The sequence below is a fragment of the Corapipo altera genome, unplaced genomic scaffold (assembly GCF_003945725.1).
Source record: "Corapipo altera isolate COAL_440 unplaced genomic scaffold, ASM394572v1 79, whole genome shotgun sequence".
Classification (NCBI taxonomy): domain Eukaryota; kingdom Metazoa; phylum Chordata; class Aves; order Passeriformes; family Pipridae; genus Corapipo; species Corapipo altera.
In genome coordinates this window covers 3068785-3089475 of record NW_020884927.1, presented here as the reverse complement: position 1 = coordinate 3089475, position 20691 = coordinate 3068785, and the positions used below count along the sequence as shown (strand labels likewise).

The following is a 20691-nucleotide window of genomic DNA, read 5'->3' as shown; positions in this document are numbered from 1 at the left end:
TATGATATGTCTAATGCTAACTGGGGAGAAGTGGGAAAGTAATGGTTTTTGTTACAGCACTGGAAAGTGTTCCTTTGTGGACTACATGTAGGTGCACTCTAAAGATAGATAAATGCCTGGATTTCAATGCATTCTGCACTGTTTAAAACTAAATGTTAAGGACTCAAATATTCTGCCATACTACACCCAAAGACACTGAACGAAAAGCTCACGGCATGCACAGCCTCTCAGGAATATGTTATCAGACACACAGCAGGCTGGGCAAGAAACAGTACTCTGTCCAAGTTTATGAGGAGTTTTTTTTCTTTTATTTTTCTTCTCTTTTTTTTTTTTTTAATTAGCACAACATTTTGGATGCATATTGTGTGTTTTTAGGCATATCTTCCAGCAAGAGACTTTAAACTCGGTACAGTAAGTTCATAAAAGTATGAGAAGTCACAGAGGTTTTCCAACAAATGACCAGATCCTAACATTATGACGGCTGAACTTGGATTGACTAAAAAACTCTGCTGTTGGAGATTCCATGCAGGAATATTAACAAAACCATTCTGTGTCAAGTCGAACTTACATTCTGTAGCAAAACCTCTTAGTTTCTGCAGATGTCCGGAAGGATAGAGTAGAAACCTGGGAGCAACTTCTTAGCAATTTTACCTCACTCTCTGATGAGTTTTTAGCTTGTTAAGTGTGAAGGTGAACACAGGTTAATTTGCACTGGAAAACTCCCCATCCCAAAGTTATTCCTTTGCATACTGAACAGATCATGTTTTAGCTTATGCTGCTCCCCATATTCTCAGCTGCTGTAGAACCATAGCAGACTCCAGAAATTTTCCAGGATATAGCCAGAAATTTGTCAAGAAAAAAATAGAAGGTTGAAAGCATTGAATAGTCATTCCCAAGGGACTGTGAAGTTACCATAGTAAAGCAGTGTTTTTACCAAAATGCTCAGCAACAAAAGCAGTAGCATCACCAATATTTGAACTGTAATTTTCCATTGTCAGTTGGGCGTTGAATTTGGAAGGAATGGTGTATTTGTCACAACCTCTCAGGTATTTGTGACTATAGCTTAATGCTCTTCTACAGATAATGAAACATGTTTTATAAAGAGCTATGAAACATAAGTCTAAAGGCCACTGATACTGAAGAAGCATGAGCTTCTCACATAAAATTGCAGCTACAAATAAGGTATAAGTAACTGCTTTAAAAAAGGAGCATTTTTTAGGTCAAGTAAACCATTCCAAAATCCGAAATGTTGGAATTCAACCAGATTCAACCAGAAAGAGCGTAGGCAGGAAGACTTTGCCTGAAAATCCTAAAACGCACAAATACAAACAGGTCATTCTGAGAGCCTCACCAGAGAAAAGATGTGTATTTAAACACTTCATTGTAAATTTGAGTTTCCTTGCTTTACTGCTATGTTGCCCAAAGACAATTGCCTGAGGATCTGGCACTTCCAGGGACACACTGTCAATGAAGGGAGAGTGAAGTAGTCTAACAGCCAAGAGATCCAGACTTGGAAGGAATAATCACGGATTATTCTAGACACAGACTCCTAAAAATGCAATTCCCCAGTGGGAAACGCATCAGAAAAGATCTAAATTTTGATGAGAAAATGTTGATAGTTATGTACACTAAAGGAAACCCATCCAGCATCCCTGAGCAAAGACACCAACCAGGGTTCTTTGAAAACACATGCTCACTCAGCCTTGGGTACAGTCCTTTGAAACAAAAGGATGGAGAACTTCATATGTGTGCTTATACCTAGGACAGTTCACAAGGATTACTGATTTAAATCACTTGAATAACTGACCCAACACACCCATCTGAGCAATTTTCAATCATACTCTAAGCTGAAGTAGTTCCACCAGGTAAGGACAGACACAAATGAACTAGTGTCAAATTTCAGAGAGGAATTGAAGAGAGTCTGGGAAATAATCAGAACAGGAGAATCCTTAAAGGACAGGTAGATACTTAAAAGATGTTGGAGTGAGGTATTTTTAGAGAACGAATGTCCTTTGCTGGTCAGACCAGTGACAAACAGGTAGTTTGCCCCAAAACCCTCTGTTTCCAGAAGCACTCAATGGCAACTGACAAACCTTTAACAAAACACTCAGGACACTGTCCTGTAATTATCCACTGATTCTCTCATGTCATTCTTCAACTGCAAGGAATGATGTTTTTACTCTCAGTTTGTAAAATGGGATCCTGGTCCTCAACTGTAGCTTCTAGACAAATAGTATCTGTTCACAATATTAAAACCAGCTGCTGGAATGGCATCATGCTGTGGCTTACAAAAGACACTGTACACAGACGATGGAACCAAATAAAAGAAAGAGGACATGGGCAGAAATCACAGCCCCAGTCAGACAATGCCAGGACTGCTTCTAGAAAAGGGGAACTTTGTTTCAGCAGAACACTAATCAGAGTACAGAAAGCACAGAAAAAAAACAGCAGTCCCCTATAAACACACAATGCTAAGGACAACACACCCAGTCACAACAGGTGAATGTCTCCCTCTTCTAGAAGCTGATGCCATTGATTTCCCCGTGCCCATCTTCCAGCCTTTCCATGACCTAGGCTGGCTGTAGTTAAACCATTTCTGAACACATGCATTCACCCATCAGGTAAAGAGGTATTTCCTGCAGAGCAGTTTATAACAAAGAGCACAGAGAGAGAGTTAATGTTTTCAAACTTAAAAACAACCAAAGGTTGAGCTTCCTAAAGCAAGAGCCTTGATTTTTATCACACCAAGATGGTGTTAAGGACTGCAGACAATGCTGCATTTTGTTCTCGCTGTTAGCCTGAGCTTAACATATAAATCATTAGTGAGCCCATAACCAGAAGCCACTGCTCTAGAAGTAAAGTCTTACAAATGAGGGTAAGAATTTACCTTTATGTAAGACAGTGGTTACTTGTGTGTACATACATTGGCCCACATACAAATACACCAGCTTTGATTCATGTACAATCCCACAGCTCTAGGCACCAACACATTTGAGGCTGCCTGCTGGTGTCCTTGTTCAGAATCAGACTGTTTGGTACATCAAAGCCCTCAGCTGAGGAACAGCAAGGAACTCTGCCCACAGAGCTCCTTGGTGCACAGAGCTGGTGTGAACACTTACCTCTTGAGTTTTTGCAGCCACATCTCAGGCCACAGGTGATGAGAAAGAGAGGCTGAGCTTTTTGAGGATGCCTGCCTGTTTGCAGCTGCAAAAGTGGATAAAAGGTGGCTTCTGCCATACTGTCACTGTCCTCACAGCAGAGCTAAAGACAATCTCGCTCATGGTACTTCTGAGAATTTGCTATCTGAGTCAGCCAGATAACCTTTAATAGTTAGAATTAGAATTATGGTACAGCAATTGTTTCCAGGCCGTGGTTGTGAACAACTACATACTTCTGCACAGTGCCAGCAACACACAGCTAGAGACAACTGGCCTGTGACTGAAAAGGCTTCTATTCACTACTACATGAAGGCTCCTGCTTCCCCTGGAATAATATCCAGATCTGCAAATCAAACAGTATTAAACCAAACTAAAACTTAACACCAAATTACATTGCATAAGACTAACTTTTTTCATGGACTTACATGCTCTGAGTTAGTTTCTTCAGTTGATTTCTCTAAATACCTCTAGGTATGCTGCCACCCCAATTGTTGAACAGGTCAAGATAATATTGTGCAACAAATGTGACCAGAAAGTTTGAATATCTGCAATTAAATGGTCTGACAGGGGCCTGACACTTCATGATACAGGTGATAGCATTTTGTACCTACCCACCATTGAGCTTATACCTACCCAAATAATTTGACACGTTATTTGAACTTAGTAGCACATACAATGACATAGAATTCTCTCTCTGAATTATAAATAACTTGATTATAAAAGAGGAACAGCAGAGGTTGAGTTTCAAAGAAAGGAAACAGAGTAAGACTACTCATTTCTCAACTGCAGGAACAGGGGTCTTAGGAACAAGTGTATGAAAGTCACCAAAGAATTGCACTGATCAGACACCACCACATGTCTGTAGCCAGCTCTTCCCACTGGGAAATCACTGTTCTGCAAAACTGGCACACACTTGATATATCAAGTGTCATACAGCAAACAGAGGACAGGGAAGGCAACCAAAGGCCACAATGGGGCTGGGAAACAGGCGGGACAGGAGCTGAGGAACAGGAACACGTGACATCATGGAAGGAGAGTTACGTAAGTGGAGACTGCAGCTCCAGAATGGAGGGTTTTACACACACAACATGGGACTTGATTCTGACTTGGCACATGGAAAGTAGTTATAAACCTATCTCCACAAAACAAGATAGGTAGGAAAAGTTAAAGAAATCCAAGATGAGTTATGTGTCAGACCAGACATCGCATATCTTCATTTTAGTCCAAAATGGAGTCAGGAAAAACAACTCTCAGTTTCTCCCCATCATCTCATTTTCTCTTCTAAATGAGAAAAAGGAGTATCTGGCTGTTCACCAGCTGCTCTCCACCCTCATGTCCAATGACTACATTTCCTGTTACACTGTAAATGCTATGGAATGGTGAGCCTGGTGACATTTTTGGCAGCAAAAATATGTTTTGAATATTTATTTACTCCTAATTATTATTCAGCAGTAGGCTTTTGTGCAATTACTGACTTGGAAGACAAGGAAGATATTTTAGGATTGTCCCAAAGGCTTGTGATACTTGTGTGTTTCCCCTACTGTTCAGTCTCTCTCGTGGGTGACCCTATTCTGTTATGCTAAAGGGGCAACCAGACCTTTCCAGCTGTAACTATTCCAAGACCTGGAGACACAGGGACTCCAGCTCTTTGGAGTCCAAAGGACCTTTCTGGCAGAGATTTGTACAGCACAGCCCAGAAGCACCTTCCTCTCCGCCAGCCAACTCTCAGTGCTCATTGACCGGGTCTGGGAAAGCATCCTTACAGGTGGGACACCTTCACTGTACCTTCCCCAGGGCAAATCTCACAATGTCCAGAATGGGGCTGATACTCAAACTCCATGATCTGAAACTTCACGACCAGAGAGCTTTCACATTCCTGCAGAGCTTCAACAAAATCCCTCATCAGAGTGGAAGTAGTGCAAAAAGTAGCTGCACCATAAAGAATGAAGAATTTAAAAATATTTTCAATATGCAGATGCCTTGCCAAAAGCACAGTAAAGAGCCCACCGTGAATACATAACAGAAATAAAAAAATGTTTGCTCATTTCTAAATTTCCTGGAGTTTGCTTAATGTCAGCAGCCCCATTTAAGAGCAGAAACGTAAAACCCTGTGACAGCTCTTGAACCTCCAACCCCGATCAGCAGTTACCAGCTTCGCCAGGACAGGTTTTGAAATCATTCTATCTGTCAGCCTGCATCTTGTTACAGTCAGGGTAACTGATGCAATCCTATGAATCCTCTTTTTCCCTATACGTTTTTAACTCTCTTGTGCCAGCAGTTATTTTACTCTGACAAGAACGTGAACCAGGGCTGCTCTGTTTCTCGAGGAACACTTGGGGAACAAAGTTTTTGTCTAGTTTTTGTTTGAACTAGTAAATATTTAGGAGAACAAGAAGATAGTTTTTATGTGAAACATGTTTTCACATCCTTGAAACAGTGGGGCAGCGAGGAAGGGACTGAAAAACAGTCTGCCATTTCCTTTCCTCCCTGTGTTTTGGACTGCTGTTGACCCAGCATGTGTGCGCATGCACGCTCAGCCCCTTGGGCTGCTCCTTTACACCGTGACTGCCTTGTAAAATCCAACTCATCTGTTCGAAGCAATGACTGAAACACTGTCTATAAAATTATGGCATTTTTCCCACTTGAAAAAAAAAAATTAACACTTCATTTAAAAGTTATTTTTAAACCTAGTTGGCCTGAAACCAATTTTAGTCATAACTGAAGTGGATTCTTCTTTTCCTAGACTTCAATACCTTCCTTTTCTAAAATACACTAGTTAAAAAAAGTAAACCCAGTAAATGCAGAGTTTACACTTCTGTCTACACTGCTTTGCCCTCTGACATATCAGCAGTTTGCTTTTCAACAAACCCAAACAAGTCTTTATTTTTTCTAGTTTAGGAACTTCTCCCGAACACAGACTTGAGCAATCCTAGAGCAGAACCACTCACTTCCAGTTTGAGTCTGGCTGGGGCACTGGCAAAGCATCATCACAGCCAGTAACTGGCTGAGTCAGAGTTTATGTCTGGGAGATAATTGAAGCCCCTTCAGAAACATGGCTGAATTTGGAAAAGAAAGCATCAGAGCTTTATTCCAATACTGATGGCTTCTGGCACTACACCTGCATTTACATGGCAATAGCCAAGCATGATATACATGAACTGAGAGCAATGTTGTCACATATATAGGTAGAATAGGAGTATCCTGACTTCACCACGCTCCCATTTTCCAGGACTGTCTCAAGAGACAGTAGGACATCTGGACTCCTTAATGAAGTAGCTGATCTGGAATCTGGGTTTAGTAAAACTAACTCCCCTAAAGAAAAAAAGAGAGAAAGAGAATGGCTTCAATCTAACCAATTAATATGTCACCAAGACGTATTTTAAGGAATAACAGGCAAACTGACCTGACAGGAAGAGTATTTTCCTTCTCTTTCCAAAGGGGACTCTGTTTTTCCTATGAGAAAATTCAGACTAAATTACACTGACTTTATATTCAGTGAACATTTTAATGTGCAGCATTGTCTGCACTGTGACAACTCCTCTGAGATGTGAATATAGGACTTATGTACTTCAGTTGTGCACATTATGCAAAGGGTATCAGCAAGCACAGCAATGCAAATTAATTAGAAGGTAAGAAATTCATAGTGACTTTATCCGTAAAAAATAATTTAAAGAGATTTTCATTTTCCAAGTTGAAGTTCCTCAAGTTTGAGCTCAGCATTTAAGTGTTTGATCCTTCAAATCAAGTAGAAATGATTCGCTAACTCAGGACTTAATGATGCCAAAAGAAAGGTAACCTTTTATATTAAAAAGTGCCATTTTGGGGTTTTGATTTTTTTTTTTTTTGTTGCTGCTGTTTTATTGCTTGAGTGCCAAGAAATCTGGAATCAAAATTTCCTAAAGACACAGCATCCACCTAATCTTTTAACCTAACAAGGTTAGAAGCTCACTGAAGATAGATTTCATGAGAATGGTACAGTTGAGATGTTGTTTTCAAACAGCAGCATTTAGAGGGCTGTTTTGAAGGGATTCATGAATTTTTTTGATAAATGAGGGTGAAGAAGATGCACAGGGGAAGCAGCAAATCCACAGTGGTGTCTTAAGACAGTCAGAAGCTCTCAGCTCCTCTGTCTCCAGTACCTGGACTGAAGCTACAACGCCCTGGACAATAACTCTGGACAATTCTTCCCTCTTCCCCTGCACAAAGCTGTGGAGTTCAGTGTTAATATTAGTGAGATGTGGCTTGCCAACATGTGCTTGCTGAATGAGGTAGGTCTCCATTACCTCATTCGACATGACCCTTTACAGATTTTATCCAACAAAGCTTTTGAAGATATATTTATCTTTAACCATGTGAGAAATCTCACAGTAATGATTGTGCAACAATAAAATGTAAAAATAAAAATTATTATTAGTCTGCTGATGATTATAAACCCTCTTCACTTCCCTTCCTCCCTTTTTTCTTAGGGATTCATTACTCCAATGTTTATTTTTACTTTTGTAAATCCAAGAGTGCAAAGCTAAAGGCAGAAGTATAAAAGCAGCCACAGTCTGAATAGATGAGTGAGTACAGGATCTTGACATCTGTACATAGGACAGGATGCACAGTATGAATGCCCCACTGGGCAGCACTAGGAGGAGGGTTACAGCTCTGGTAGCAACCCAGGAAATCTGTACCAGGACAATCTGGAAGGATTATGCAGCTTTGTAGCATAAAGTTGCATAAGAAGCTGTGAGAAACCATCATCAACCTCAGTCAGCCATTCCTCTCTTCTCCTGACCCATTCTCAAAAACTGTCTGGCCACCTCTCAGGTTTACCCATGTCATTTTCCATGCCACCAGTGCAGAAGAAGACTGTGGGATTTGAGCCTCCACAGGCAGCTGCAGGTTAGTTCAATCTTTCTAACTGGGATATGAAACCTCCAGACTCCAGTATGAATGGCCTCTGTGAAAGAGAAGGGGAGGGTGGGGGGATGCACAGATGAAGATACAAGAATCCTTACAAGGAAGGAACTGGGTCAAACAGAAGGATCAGGATGGTTTCCAGGAGATTTCTTTTGGAGTTACCTTCTGGCTGACAGCCTGGGCCAGAGGGAGAATCTCTCTGAACCTACAGCAAGAAATGCCCTTCCTCAGAGTGAAAGAAGAGCCAAGAGCTCTCCAATCCTCACATCTCACAGGTTTGTCCTATACCTGCTTACAGGTATCCTGTCTTTTGCCAGCAGCTAATTCTGTCAGATGCAACAGATCCTGACCTCCCAGGGGTGCCCCATAGCTCAGGGCTCTGGAGAACAGAGTTGGTCCATACAACTCCCAGCCTCCAGACTCAAGAGCTCTGCCAGCCCCAAGAGCTCTCCAGCATCCCATCCATCCCCATTTCCCTTGACAGAGCATCTACAGTCCAACCTCCCTCCTCTGAGATCAGACCAGCATCCACTGCAGCAGCAAAGCCTTAAGTCAGCATGTCGTAAAGAAACATTATAAACACTGCCTTGACGTTTTAGTGTACACAGTTAACATTTACATTTCACACCGCCTCCTATGTGAAGTCCCTCTATCTGTGCCATCAATACACCAATTCTCTTAACCCCTCCCCATCCAACACTAAGAGCTCCTTTTCCCAGGCAGGCCAACAAAACAGAAGATTTTTGGTGCTTCTGAGCCCAGCCACTGTGGAGACAGACATCGTCAAAAACTGGTTAAAAATACAAAAATTAAAAGCAGACAGAAATTACCAACCTTTAGAACATTTTAAACCCACCTGGGTCTTTCCCAAATACCCAAACAGCTCACACTGAGATGCTATAGGCAATATTTCAAAGGCTACTTTTAACATTCGCTGTGAAGCATCTTTTGATGCTCCAGATTCATCTTCCTATGGGTTAGTATACCAAAAGAGGAAAGAGGGGGGGAAAAAAGGCACAAAAGCTGTATAACTCCTTTCCGAGGTCTGACAAACTCTCTCTGCATCTTATTCCAAAGTGTGAGATGTGCAATTTCCATTCTTAAACTCAGTAAAAATGGCTTAAAAAAATCCTGGGAACCGCAGTATTATTCGTTTATCAGATCAACATCAGCAAAACTGTCTTTTTATGTGCTGCTTACTTTCAAAAAAAACCCTGCCATGCATATTTCAGTTCTCCCTCTCCACACCCCACACCCTTCTGCTGCTGTCCAGCTGGAACACATCAAGGGTCTAGAAGCCAAGTCAAATGTTGACCCCACCCTCCTCCATCCATTTTAAGGCACCTTCAAAGCCAGTACACTGATCTAGTTCAGCTTAGCCAACAACACCAGCAAATCTGTTATTTAAGACTTTAGTGCTGGGTTTTTATAACTGCCCATTAATACAAGCTTTGATGTATGGTCAAAAAACCCAGCTGTAATGAGTTTCACCAGACTGTAGTAACCTTTCCTCAGAAGGTCTTTATTACTATACCTTCATAATCTTTGGGCCCAACACTTTTATAGTATCATTCTTACTGAACCCCCTTAAAAAGCAACACTCAGCAACACTTAATACTTTTCCTTCCCCAAAATTAAAACAAAGAGCCCGTAATAGTTTTTGTAGAAGACACTTTTGCACTCCCATTTTTCATAGCAGTTTGCTGTTAAGAGCATGCAGGTAATAGCTGTGTGAACCACAAGACAAACCAATTTTCATGCCAAAACCCTTGTGACAGGATAGAGAAGTAGTTTGTAAAAGGACAAACAACTTACTTTGTTGCTCCCCTTTGCAGGATGCAGCAAGGAGGAAAGAGGGGGAAAAAAAGAAATATTAGATACATTTATTTTACATGCATTCAGCCTAACTTGTCCAGTTCTGGAATTGGCTCAAACCAAATGAGGAACTGACTCAGGGAACATTCACTGAATCCTGTAGTTAGAGAGCTTCCAGGGGAACACAGGACATTTGCAAGGGATTCAAAACATTCAAAATGTTTTCCTCTCCACACAAACATTCTGATCCCACTTTTGCTTCCTTCAGTGTCAGTCAGAACAGCGCCTGGGAAGTCAGTGGACACTACTATGAGAAAGAAGAAAACGAGGCCTGAAGTGATCTAGGGATGGGATGGAAGCCAGAGGGATTTTCGTGTGTTGGTAATACTGAGCTTCCAGTACGCAAAGCAACCCACTAAACATGTCTGCTGAGCCCTGCATGAAAGCCACTCCCTACAACTTGCCAATGAATGGAAAGTTTCATGATCCAAAGCTTTTTAAAACGCAAATATTGAATTTTTAGATTAGTAAGAAAAATAAGGAGGAGATGGCATTGTGGGAGGGGGGGAAGGAGGAATGGACAGTGCTAGCAAGGTAGAGTGTGCGGAGCAAGTTACGACAAACATCTGTGCTATTATTTTAGTTTAATTGTGAGTTTTGCCATGAGCTGGCATGAACAGTGTATATTTTACAGTGGGAAGCCAGCCAAAATAAACACCAGCCTACAGTTGAGAAATAGAGTCTGGAAAGGTTAGTCACAAAGTTGTAGTCATTTGAAAAAAAAAAAAAAAAAAAAAAAAAGGAGGGTTTTGGATGCATCAGTCCAGAAAGCCTGCAGTAAAGTCAGCTGGTAAATGGATATCCTGTTTCAAAGTGAATTGGCCACAGTGTGATTTATATCAAGAAAGCTGACTTGCATATGGGTTGGAAAAATAAAAACACTGATTCATTGCTATCCGGGTGGCTGTCAAAGCCCACGTCCTGACAAAAGTAAATTGACTGTGGCAAGGAGAGGTGACTTGGCAAACTGCAAAAGAATTCAGGGGCTCATGGAGCAACACTAAGGGGTGATCAGAGATAGTCAGCAACAAAGTGAATATATGAACATGAGTGTGCATCACCGTGTGCACAGGCCAAGAAAGGCAAGCAAAATTAAGCAACAAAAAGGAGCAAAGGGGTGATATATGTCCTTTAATATATTAATGAGATTTGTTTAGGTAAAAATAGAAATTATACATCTGCAAGCCTGGACTTAGCTTATGGGATTTAACTAGCAGCTGAGACACCGTATTAGTGGCAGCAAGTACTGAGCCCCATTACCACTGCAATCAATGCAGCACTGCTAAAAAAAAAACAACCAACAAAAAACAGCAGAAAAATGAATATTCTTAGTTGGCAGATTCACCCTTGGTGAGAATTTAGAACACATCTCTCTAATTCAGTGACAAATTCCTACTTTTCTTGCCACTGCAGAAGGAACCCAGCTAGGGGCAATGGCTGTGGGTTTTACACCAGGTCCTTGCGGACGAGCAGCAGAGCTGCCAATGAAAGCATCCAGCTCCACTTTCCCGTTCCCGGCTGCGCACACGCTCCGGCAGCTCCAGGGAGCAGGCCAGCCCACGCTGCAGTGCTCCAGCTCCACAGCAATACCCATCTATTTTTCATTTCTAAGCAGCAATTTTTCTACTGCTGGTGCCAAAGCCTCGGATACTCAGAAGTTCCCAGCCGTGCCTCACACACAAGAGCGAGCGAGAAGGTCGGTCTGGGAAGGGGCTTGGGCACCTCTTTGCTTTTTTACCTCTGGGATCACAAAGCTGTGGGGAAGCACGGGAGTAAAAAGTTGCTGCCAATTCCTGGCAGTCTCTCATACTTAAAAACACAGCCTCCAAATCTTCGAAGGCGAATAAAAGACTGAGGGTTGTCTTTAAACCTTTTTTGTATTGTCAGAGGAAGGTGTGAAACTGAGGAGCATGCATAGGACTTGAATGAAACGCTGTTCATTTTTATTTAGGTTCCACTGGAGCTTCTAAGGTACCTGTGGCCTTTTAGATTCTGCTTTGCAAAATTCAAAACCGTAACAGCAGACTCACAGTCCACATTTGGACCTCTAATCCTGTAGGAATAAAGCTCTGGAAGACTAGAGTAGCACTGAGCATCTCTCCTGAACAGCCTGATAGACTACTGAGTGAATTTCAAACTACAGGGGTTTGGAACAATAATATTCACTCTTTTTATAATGTAAAGATAATTCCAGCTCAAAGGAGAACTTTATTTTGGCTTCTTTCTACTTCTGTCTTTCAAGGAAGTCTCTCATCTTGCATCTAAGACTCCTTTGACAGACCAACTTTAAACAAAACCAAGAATTCTTTGTAAACATATTTTGAATACCAAGTATTTTTAGGGGAAAGGGAGAGACAGGAAGACAGAAGAGAAGTTTAGAAATACAACTAGTCTGTCTTATTTAAGGATAAAGTAACAAATATATGAATTACGATACAACCATCACAGAATACATGATTAAACCAGAGGCAGCAACAGGCTTTTTGATGTCATCATTAAAACTTGAGTAAGAAAAACCCAAAACAATACAGTAATTTGTTCCTAGTAATTAATTAAGTAACTTCTCACAACCAATCTTTGAAAAATTACTTCTGACAATCTTAGGTAGGAACAAATCTACTGGAACAGGAAACATACTTAAAAGTCAGCAATTTTTAAAAATTTTTTTAAAGGTCTCAGATACCTGGTAGGTCTCCTGCTAAATGAGTATTTTCACTACTCCTTTAAAAAAAAAATCTATCATCATCATCATAATCACTGTTTATTTCTATAATAATTGGAAAATCCAGCAGTTCAAGGATTTCTTATTTATCTTCTAATGGTACCCATGAAACCTGGTATGAAGAGAGGAAGCTGAGGCTTGTTTGCTTAAATAGTAGGAGGAGATGCAGACAGAATTGTACTGGAAGCCATGCAGGCATCACAAGTATAAAGGAAATATGAGGAAGAGAAAGATGAACAGAGAAGACAGCAGAAGACCCTTGAACACAAGGGACCATGGAAAACAACCAGAGAGAAGGACAAATTCCATCAGAATCAAAGCATCGTTTCTCCAAAATCTTCCACTGAAGGAATCCAGCAGAGCAGCAGCCTGACAGCAGAAAGGTGAACTGCGCAATAGAGAAACTCCAAAAGCTCCAACAACAGGATTTTCCTGTTAGTCAGCCTTCCCTCTGGACACATCTCCTCAAACCTTCACTTGATGTAAAGCATCAAGAAATCTAGGTCCAAAAAATATGAAATGGTAGCTGGACATGTTCCATTTCCCAACTTTCTGTCACTTCTGGTGAACTAATAGAGGCTTTTTTACTGTATCCTGTTCAATTTGCTTCACATGATGATTAGCTGAGTAAAACAGCCCTTGGAAAGGTTTAGCATGTGTTTCATACACAAAAAACATGCAGTGAATCAGTAAAATAAATATACATGATTGCCTGGAATGCTTCTGTCAGTTCTGTAATACAGAGCTTGGGGGAATAAACTCTTCAAAGCACATCTTTACCTCTAGAAAACATTAATAGAAACAATGAAGCTCAGGAAACCCCAAATTGCTCAATGCTTTTACTACACAGATCCAATGAAAAACATGTTGGAAGGTTTGGTTTGTGGTTGCTTTTTTTCTCTTACATTGAGGTTTGACGCACAAATTGATCTTAAAATATTTCATTATGAATATTTCGCAACTGCCACAGACCAGTACAATGAAAAGGCTGCCCTTTCTTGAGATATCTGCAGGCACAGTGTTTTCCCAGATGATACAATTGTGTTTTCTGACTCAAACAGAGCAGCTACTGGCAAACTAGTGAGCTGTTTAACTTACTGAGGATTTATCAGGATAGACACCGGCTCGTAGCAGAGATGCCTTCCAGCTATCCACCTCCTCTTGGGAGTCACAGGCTAGCTCAAGGAAACGGTAATCCTTGTAAACATTCCTAGAACAAAGAGCACCACATTGTAAAACTAGCATTTTACTACTCTGTATCATGCACACAGCATTTTAAATTAAAAATCCTTTGGGATCAGAAATTACTTGGTAATTGTTTTGGACAGCAGAGTTTATGAGACAGGTGCTTGTTTAATAATTACATGGAGTACTTAAAAATATCTTAGAACACTACAGCACAGCTCTGGAAATAATAATCATCTAAAAGCACCATGAAACTACTTAAAATCAATTTTCCTGCTTTTGCCAAAGCAGAGCATTTTTAGGGAAAAAAGGCTGTTGTGATGCAAAGGACAAACACATTAGACATGCCAAAATAACTGCACAGCTTGTGACAGATTGTTGCTGTAACCAATAAATACCAAAATAATTACTGATACAACTTGTTCCCATGTTAAGTCCTTTGAGTGCATTATGTGCCCTTTTACGCTTTTGGACATCATTAGTAAAAGAGAGGAAAAAAAAGTAATGATAATCAGATATTTTAAACAAACAAAACAAACCTCTGATGTCTGTCATCATAGTAAGAAAATTGGGACACATTTAAATAATACCTCTTGCAGGTAATTCAGATAATGAGACAAATACAAGGAATCACTTAATGGAAGAAAAGAGAAAAGAGGAAAAATACGTATATAGCAAGGTGGTACTTGAAAATTCTCCAATAAACAGAACAAATTTTCCCCTTACGGTTTAGCCATTAGATTCTGAATTCAAATTCTATACACAGACCTGATCACCATAAATTTGTCAGCCAACAGTCTTTTTAGGAAAGGCTACAAGCTTAGCTGACAAAGGTTAGGAAAGCACAATTTGCTGGATCTTAAAAGTTGCACAAGAGTCAACCTTCCATTAAAACCAGACTGTTTTCTTCCCTTAGCAAACTATGGAGGAGCGGGTAGGTGGAGATCACTCTCAAAGACAGCAATGACAAGGGGATGCAACTACAGAGGTCATTTTTGCCACATATTTTGAGGGGCAAAGAAACTGAATACGCATAGAACCAGGAAATAAAGCTATTATTGTCACTGCCTAGACAAATTTCTTTAGCATTTGGGGACTGGTGGGATTTCACTGTCACGCTGCTGGAACACAACCGAGTTGATGTAATTCCCACTCACAGAAGTGCTTCTCCCTTACCAACAATGTCACCAGGCAGCTTGTAGCCTTGCTTTTTAGAGGGAGTTTCAGGAAACAGGTAAAAAAAGTGTAATTGAATCTGAGCAAGAACCAGCCATGACACCTAATCATTAAATTATCAGCCATGAAACCACAGTACGGCAGCCAGAGCACACCCACCTCTGAAGAGAGAGACCATCAGGTATTTTTAGCAGGCTTATAAATTGCATTCAAAACTGCAAAACAATAAAGGACATACTCAGATTTCCATATGTTGGTGATGTAATTCTCACCAATTTCAATGGCTAAATCTGAGCAGTCAGCACCACGCTTGCACTACTGCCTTCAAGAATCCGGACTGGAGATGTCACTGGAGCAGGTTTCAGTGCTGGTCAGAGGAGAATACCCGCACTTCCTTCCCAGAGAAAACAGCCCACAAGGTCACAAAGTGACATTAAAGGGTCAGATCTCACAGTTTAGGCAAAACCACTGACTGTATGAACGATTGAAAGTTCTATGGATTTTTTTTTATTGATTAAGAAATTTAAAATTAGTCCTTTTTCTTCCCTGACTCCGAAAGTACTAATCCTACCTTAAGGCAAGTAATAGCCTGGATGACCTCCTCAGATGTCATTACCTTAAACTGATGACAAAACACCCAAATTTTATTCAATTTGCAATATTGTGAAACTCTGAGTCAACATTTACTGAACAATACAAAGAACTCAATTAAAAAAATAAAAATAAAAAGATAGAAGTATAATGAAATTGCCAGAAAAGAAAATGCTTTAATTTATTGTTAGAAGCTTGTACTGAGATAAGCTTTTTGGCTAAGTTAATGAAGCAGCTATAACTTTGAAAAAATAGGAAGCTGAAATGGTGAAATGGTACTCTCAGAAAAGATGACTAAAAATAACAATAGAGCAAATAAAGGCTGTAAAACATAGTGATAGGGAAGTTCCAAAAACACTTATCTGCAAGAGCAAAACAACATGACACCAGCTTGTAAAAACATTGTTTCAGGACTGTCATGTCATATGTTATACTTTTTGGCATTTCATGACTTGCTACAACAAGCGTAGCTGTACGAGCAGGGATTTTAGGCAACCGCTTGGTACACGAGGAGCTGACAGTCCTGCATTCCTGCCTCTGTATCAAGACTTTTCCTAGGTCTAGAGACACCTCATGGCCAAGCAGCTGATGCCTCCAGCTGTCTAAGGCCCTTCTCCCTGTAGTATCTGAGAGCTCCACCACTTTAGTGGAGCTAATTCTACTCCACTGCCACAGGCACGACTTTCAGCACATGAGAGGAACCGAGGGGTGCACGCCCTGAGCCAGAACTCATAGGAATCTTACAGTAAGGGATGCTTGCCTCTCTTAGTAGGTTCCTTGCTACTAGACTTCCTCTGCCATTCTTTCTTCCAGAAAGGCTGATAGGCACAGGAACTTTTCAAATGAAAAAAAAAAAAGCCAAAGTAACTTTTGAAAAAAGTGTGTCCTTTTTCTGTTACCAGTGGAATCTTACAAAAACACATTAACATGTTTTATTCATTAGGAATCCACTGGCATCTCATGGAAAGCTGTAAAAACGTTCTTGAAAACAATTCAGATTCTCTGTTTTCTTCTCTCTCCCACTTCTTAAAATTGCTGAAGATATCAGCACAGAAACAGTTACTACTCAGTCCTCACCTACCTACTCCATATGGAATACTGTGAAGTCATGTTCTCATTGTCATCTCTATAGCAGCTAAATGGGATGTTATACATCAAAGAGAATGATAGAACACAGGATACCAGAAACCAAAAGGATGAGCTCTCAACAATACAAATCTTATTGATATTTATAACCTAAGGGACTTCAGAAACAAAACAGATACAATAAATGGGAACATGCCTAGAAGTATTATTTCTGTGTGATATTTCCCATGAATATTTAACATTTTTTAAACGTGAACACAGAAATGGGAAAACTGTGCAAAGTTATATGAATACACCACATCAACCTACTCTGCCTCCTCCCGTAGAGCCTCACCATTGTAATTTAATATCATGCATAATACATGAAAATATATCTATAGTGGCACTACTGGAAACCAACATAATATTGCATTTTTCCAGACCAATAAGTGAATGATACACAACTGAAAATCACAAAGAGAGAACTTTCTAGTTGCCACAGTGGAGGCAATTCCAGTGGGTTTCCCTCTACAGTGGTTGCACATCAGAACTGCTGCTCTCTGAGCACACACCACTGCTAGACATCAAGATGGACTGTATCTCTTGTAATTTCTTACTACTAAGATAAGGTTAAACAGTTATCTCCAACAAACCTGCAAAGATTTTAAGGGCAACCACTGCAGGCACATTACAAACCCAGTTGACACGTGTGGATATTAATTCATATCCACATATTAACCATATGCATAGACAGCTTTTAGATTGCATTGGATCTGCAACATTTCAATAGACAGAGATGTAGTGTGTGTGCATTAAATTTCCTTTTATAGAGAGAAAATACAAACCAAGATTAACTGAAAAATGTATTTATTCTTGCTAATATGGGAGGAGACAGAATAGCCATTACACAGCAAAGATACTGGTGAATTTTTTTAGAATTGGGCCTATAAACTACTTTAATCCTCCAAAGAACACAAACCCACATTTAACTTCAGCAGTTGCACTGACACAAGTGAAGCTACTCACAGACTAAAAGATAAAGGAATATATTCCTTTACAGAGATTACAAAAAGCTGTGCTTATCTCAACTGATTCTTTTGTGAGCATCCGATCTTTTTATTAGGATGGAAGCATATATGAAATCAACATCAGAAATCTAGAATCAAATGCAAATTGGCCCAATTTTATTCCATGAAAAACACATAAAAATATTTTTAGGTATTTTTTTATTTGATTGAAATTGAAATAATACAGAATACGGGTTTCATAAATAGCCACCTCAAATGAAAAAGGGAGGAAATAACAGAATTCAGATACTCCAACTATCAGCAAAGATAACCTTAGATGAAACTGTATGTTCTCTACTTATTCAATCTGCAACTCCACTTTGCACACTCTGCTTATTCAACCTTAGTCTACCATTTTAGACACCTATAATTTCACAATGGCTGGTTTGAATATATGCACTATTTTTCAAATAGAAAAGATCTACCAGAAGCTCTGCAAATCATATACTTTGAAGAAACAAAAATGGCCATCTGCTCTGAGTTAACAGCAATGACTAACATTTTCTATCAAGGCGTACCATTTCAGATCACTCCAGTGTGAATGCTAATTAAAATTAATTACATGTGTCTCTGAAGATCTTTTTTCGTAATATCCCAAAGAGCCAATGAGACAATCTCTGAGACAATGCCATGAAATTAACATTTAAGGATTTTGCCACCTAACTCATGTGAGTGCTCTCCCAAAAGTATAAGGATATTTTCAAGTTCATGCACCCAAAACACACACAAACCCACACAATTTTAAAGTGAAAATGAACAGAAGATATGCTGATCAGTACATAGACAAGCCTTGGCAATTGAAGTATCTCAAGTCCTATATGTAACCCAGAACAGAAATGCAGCCAAAACTAACATCACATAGGCCAAAATCCGCAGTAGTAACAGTGACTGACACTAAAATATTCCATAACTCCCTGGAGAAGAAGGTTTGATGCCTTTCGTGGCGAGGAATGGAAGCCTGCTTGGGAAGCTGCCTTGGGGCCACACAGACACAAAAGCTGCCCACAGCTGTCAGTCCCTCCTCACACATGGAGGGAGCTCAGCTCCTGCTCCAGTGCTGCCCTTAGCTGGATGGGGCAGTGGGACGCAGTCCTTGCTGGGTCACTGTTGGCAGGGAAGGTGAAGCTGTGCTGGGTCAGATTCACCATCCACGGCTTAGCCCACGCTTACAACACCCGCGTGTCTGGAAGGCACCACTTCCGTTTCAGATCCCACACAATCGCTTAGGGAATTTTCTTCAAGTACAGTGTAACTTCTGTATTTAAGGTATGGGTTTGGCACCGCATCTTCCTTTCTCCAAGAACCCCTTTTTGCTCAGTAATACCAGTTTTAAACCTCAATACCTGCACTACCTATCCACCACACAATCCTTTATTTGTCATGCAAAGAACACTTGTCAATAATGGCAAAAAGAAAAAAGAAATATTCCAGAAAAAAACGACCCAACCTTTTTCTTTTTTTTTTTTCCTTTTTTTTTTTTTCTTTTTTTAATGGAATGGACTTGAGGGGATAAAGGCTAGCTATTCCTTGGGTTTGTATATTTTTCCTGTTCTTAAATATTGTACTCTCCAGCATCTTAGAACTTTGTTTAGAAATGTTAGCAGCTTTTTTGCTGGATTAAGTTTGTGGGGCTTTTTAATTAAACAGATTCTCTTTCTTCCATTTCGAACAGAGAGGGCTCTGAATAGCTTACAGTCCCACTCTTCCTGGGGCTTAGCTTTCTGAGTAATTCAAAAACAGTAACTAAACATACATCTCATTTTAGGCTTTATCCTTTAGCCTGGCTTCTATCCAACACCTCCTCTGACCCGGTCTCCTTTCACTAGTTGCCTTTATTTTGGCTCTTGCCCAATTTCCCTCATATATGAATAGCAGTTAACCAGTTGCTGTCCATAACAAGAAATCCAGGATTTAAAGCTTTAGTGCATTTGGAGTTCCAGAGACAATTTCTGCTCCATCCTCTTCTAGAGCAACACTCAGCCAACAACATGCACCCAAAATATAGTCCTCCCTTTCTCTTAGCAAACACAATGTACTTTCCTGGGTCCTATTAGACAATACAGTTTCTTGTGCAATATGATTCCTGACAGAGTGTACTCAGGAGTCAGTAGCTAAAACTCATCATCTGGCAGTTCTATTTTCAGTCCTATTGTGTGCCCTCAGAACTGCCTTTTGATCACTCTCCTCTGGATATTCATCTGTTTGTCACATTAAGGATTTGTTTCTACACCGAGCCTGTCCCAGACAGTCAGCTCTTGAGCAGGGGTGGTAGGTTTTTTCCCACTGCTTTATGATTAGTGAGGGGCATTTAGCTCTCAGGAACCTACTCTTGTGAGGGCAGAAAGGAACAGCTCCGTGCTTTGCATCTGCTCCTCACACCCTCCTACCACAGAGGCAAAGAAAGCAACACCGTTACTCGTTTCATCTGAATCCTGGCAGGGTGGGAAAGTGAAAAATAGGAAGAGCCAGGGGGATCTTCCTCTGCAAGGAAGGGTGAATTTCACACACCAGTTCCACTTCTTTGGCTCTAAGGGAAGGAATGAGTCTGAAGAGGAACAGAGAAAGATCAGGGACTCTCCACCAGGTGACTCTTCCTCACTGTAGGGTTGCTACTCCCAGTATTGGTAGGAAAGGCTTGAAAATTCACCAACTGACAAACTCTTCAGCCAACTACCATTTATAACCACAAAAATCTTTACCTAGTAGAATATCTTCTCCCATAAAAGAGAAAGAATTCATCTCTCCAGAGCTGGAGAAGAGGTGGAAAGGAAGCTTTTTCTCTGCTTGCAGCAAATGAAGACAGTTTTGCTTTCTTTTACTCATCATCTTTGCTTTACTGAAAAGGGAAGTAGTATTTAGATAGAGTTGTAATACAGTAATACAATTTATTAACAAATAAATCAGCATAAAAGTGCAACTACTCTACTGCACCAACAAGAGATTACTT

The 20691-nt window shown here is 40.3% G+C and overlaps 1 protein-coding gene across 9 annotated transcripts in view; it reads right to left on the bottom strand.

The window, feature by feature from the left end:
- DNM3 (dynamin 3) overlaps positions 1 to 20691 on the bottom strand; it is a 171236-nt gene that overhangs the window by 42150 nt on the left and 108395 nt on the right. For 7 of the 9 annotated variants that reach the window (XR_003530162.1, XM_027658458.1, XM_027658453.1 and 4 more), the window contains 2 exons: positions 13759 to 13870; positions 9879 to 9890 (listed from right to left, as the gene is read on the bottom strand). Coding sequence is in view for 8 of the 9 variants with exons in the window: in XM_027658458.1 (XP_027514259.1) it covers positions 9879 to 9890; positions 13759 to 13870 (124 nt within the window). In the remaining variant the exon portion in view is untranslated. The remainder of the gene's footprint in view (positions 1 to 9878; positions 9891 to 13758; positions 13871 to 20691) is intronic. The other 2 variants (XM_027658455.1, XM_027658459.1) reach the window with 1 other exon arrangement.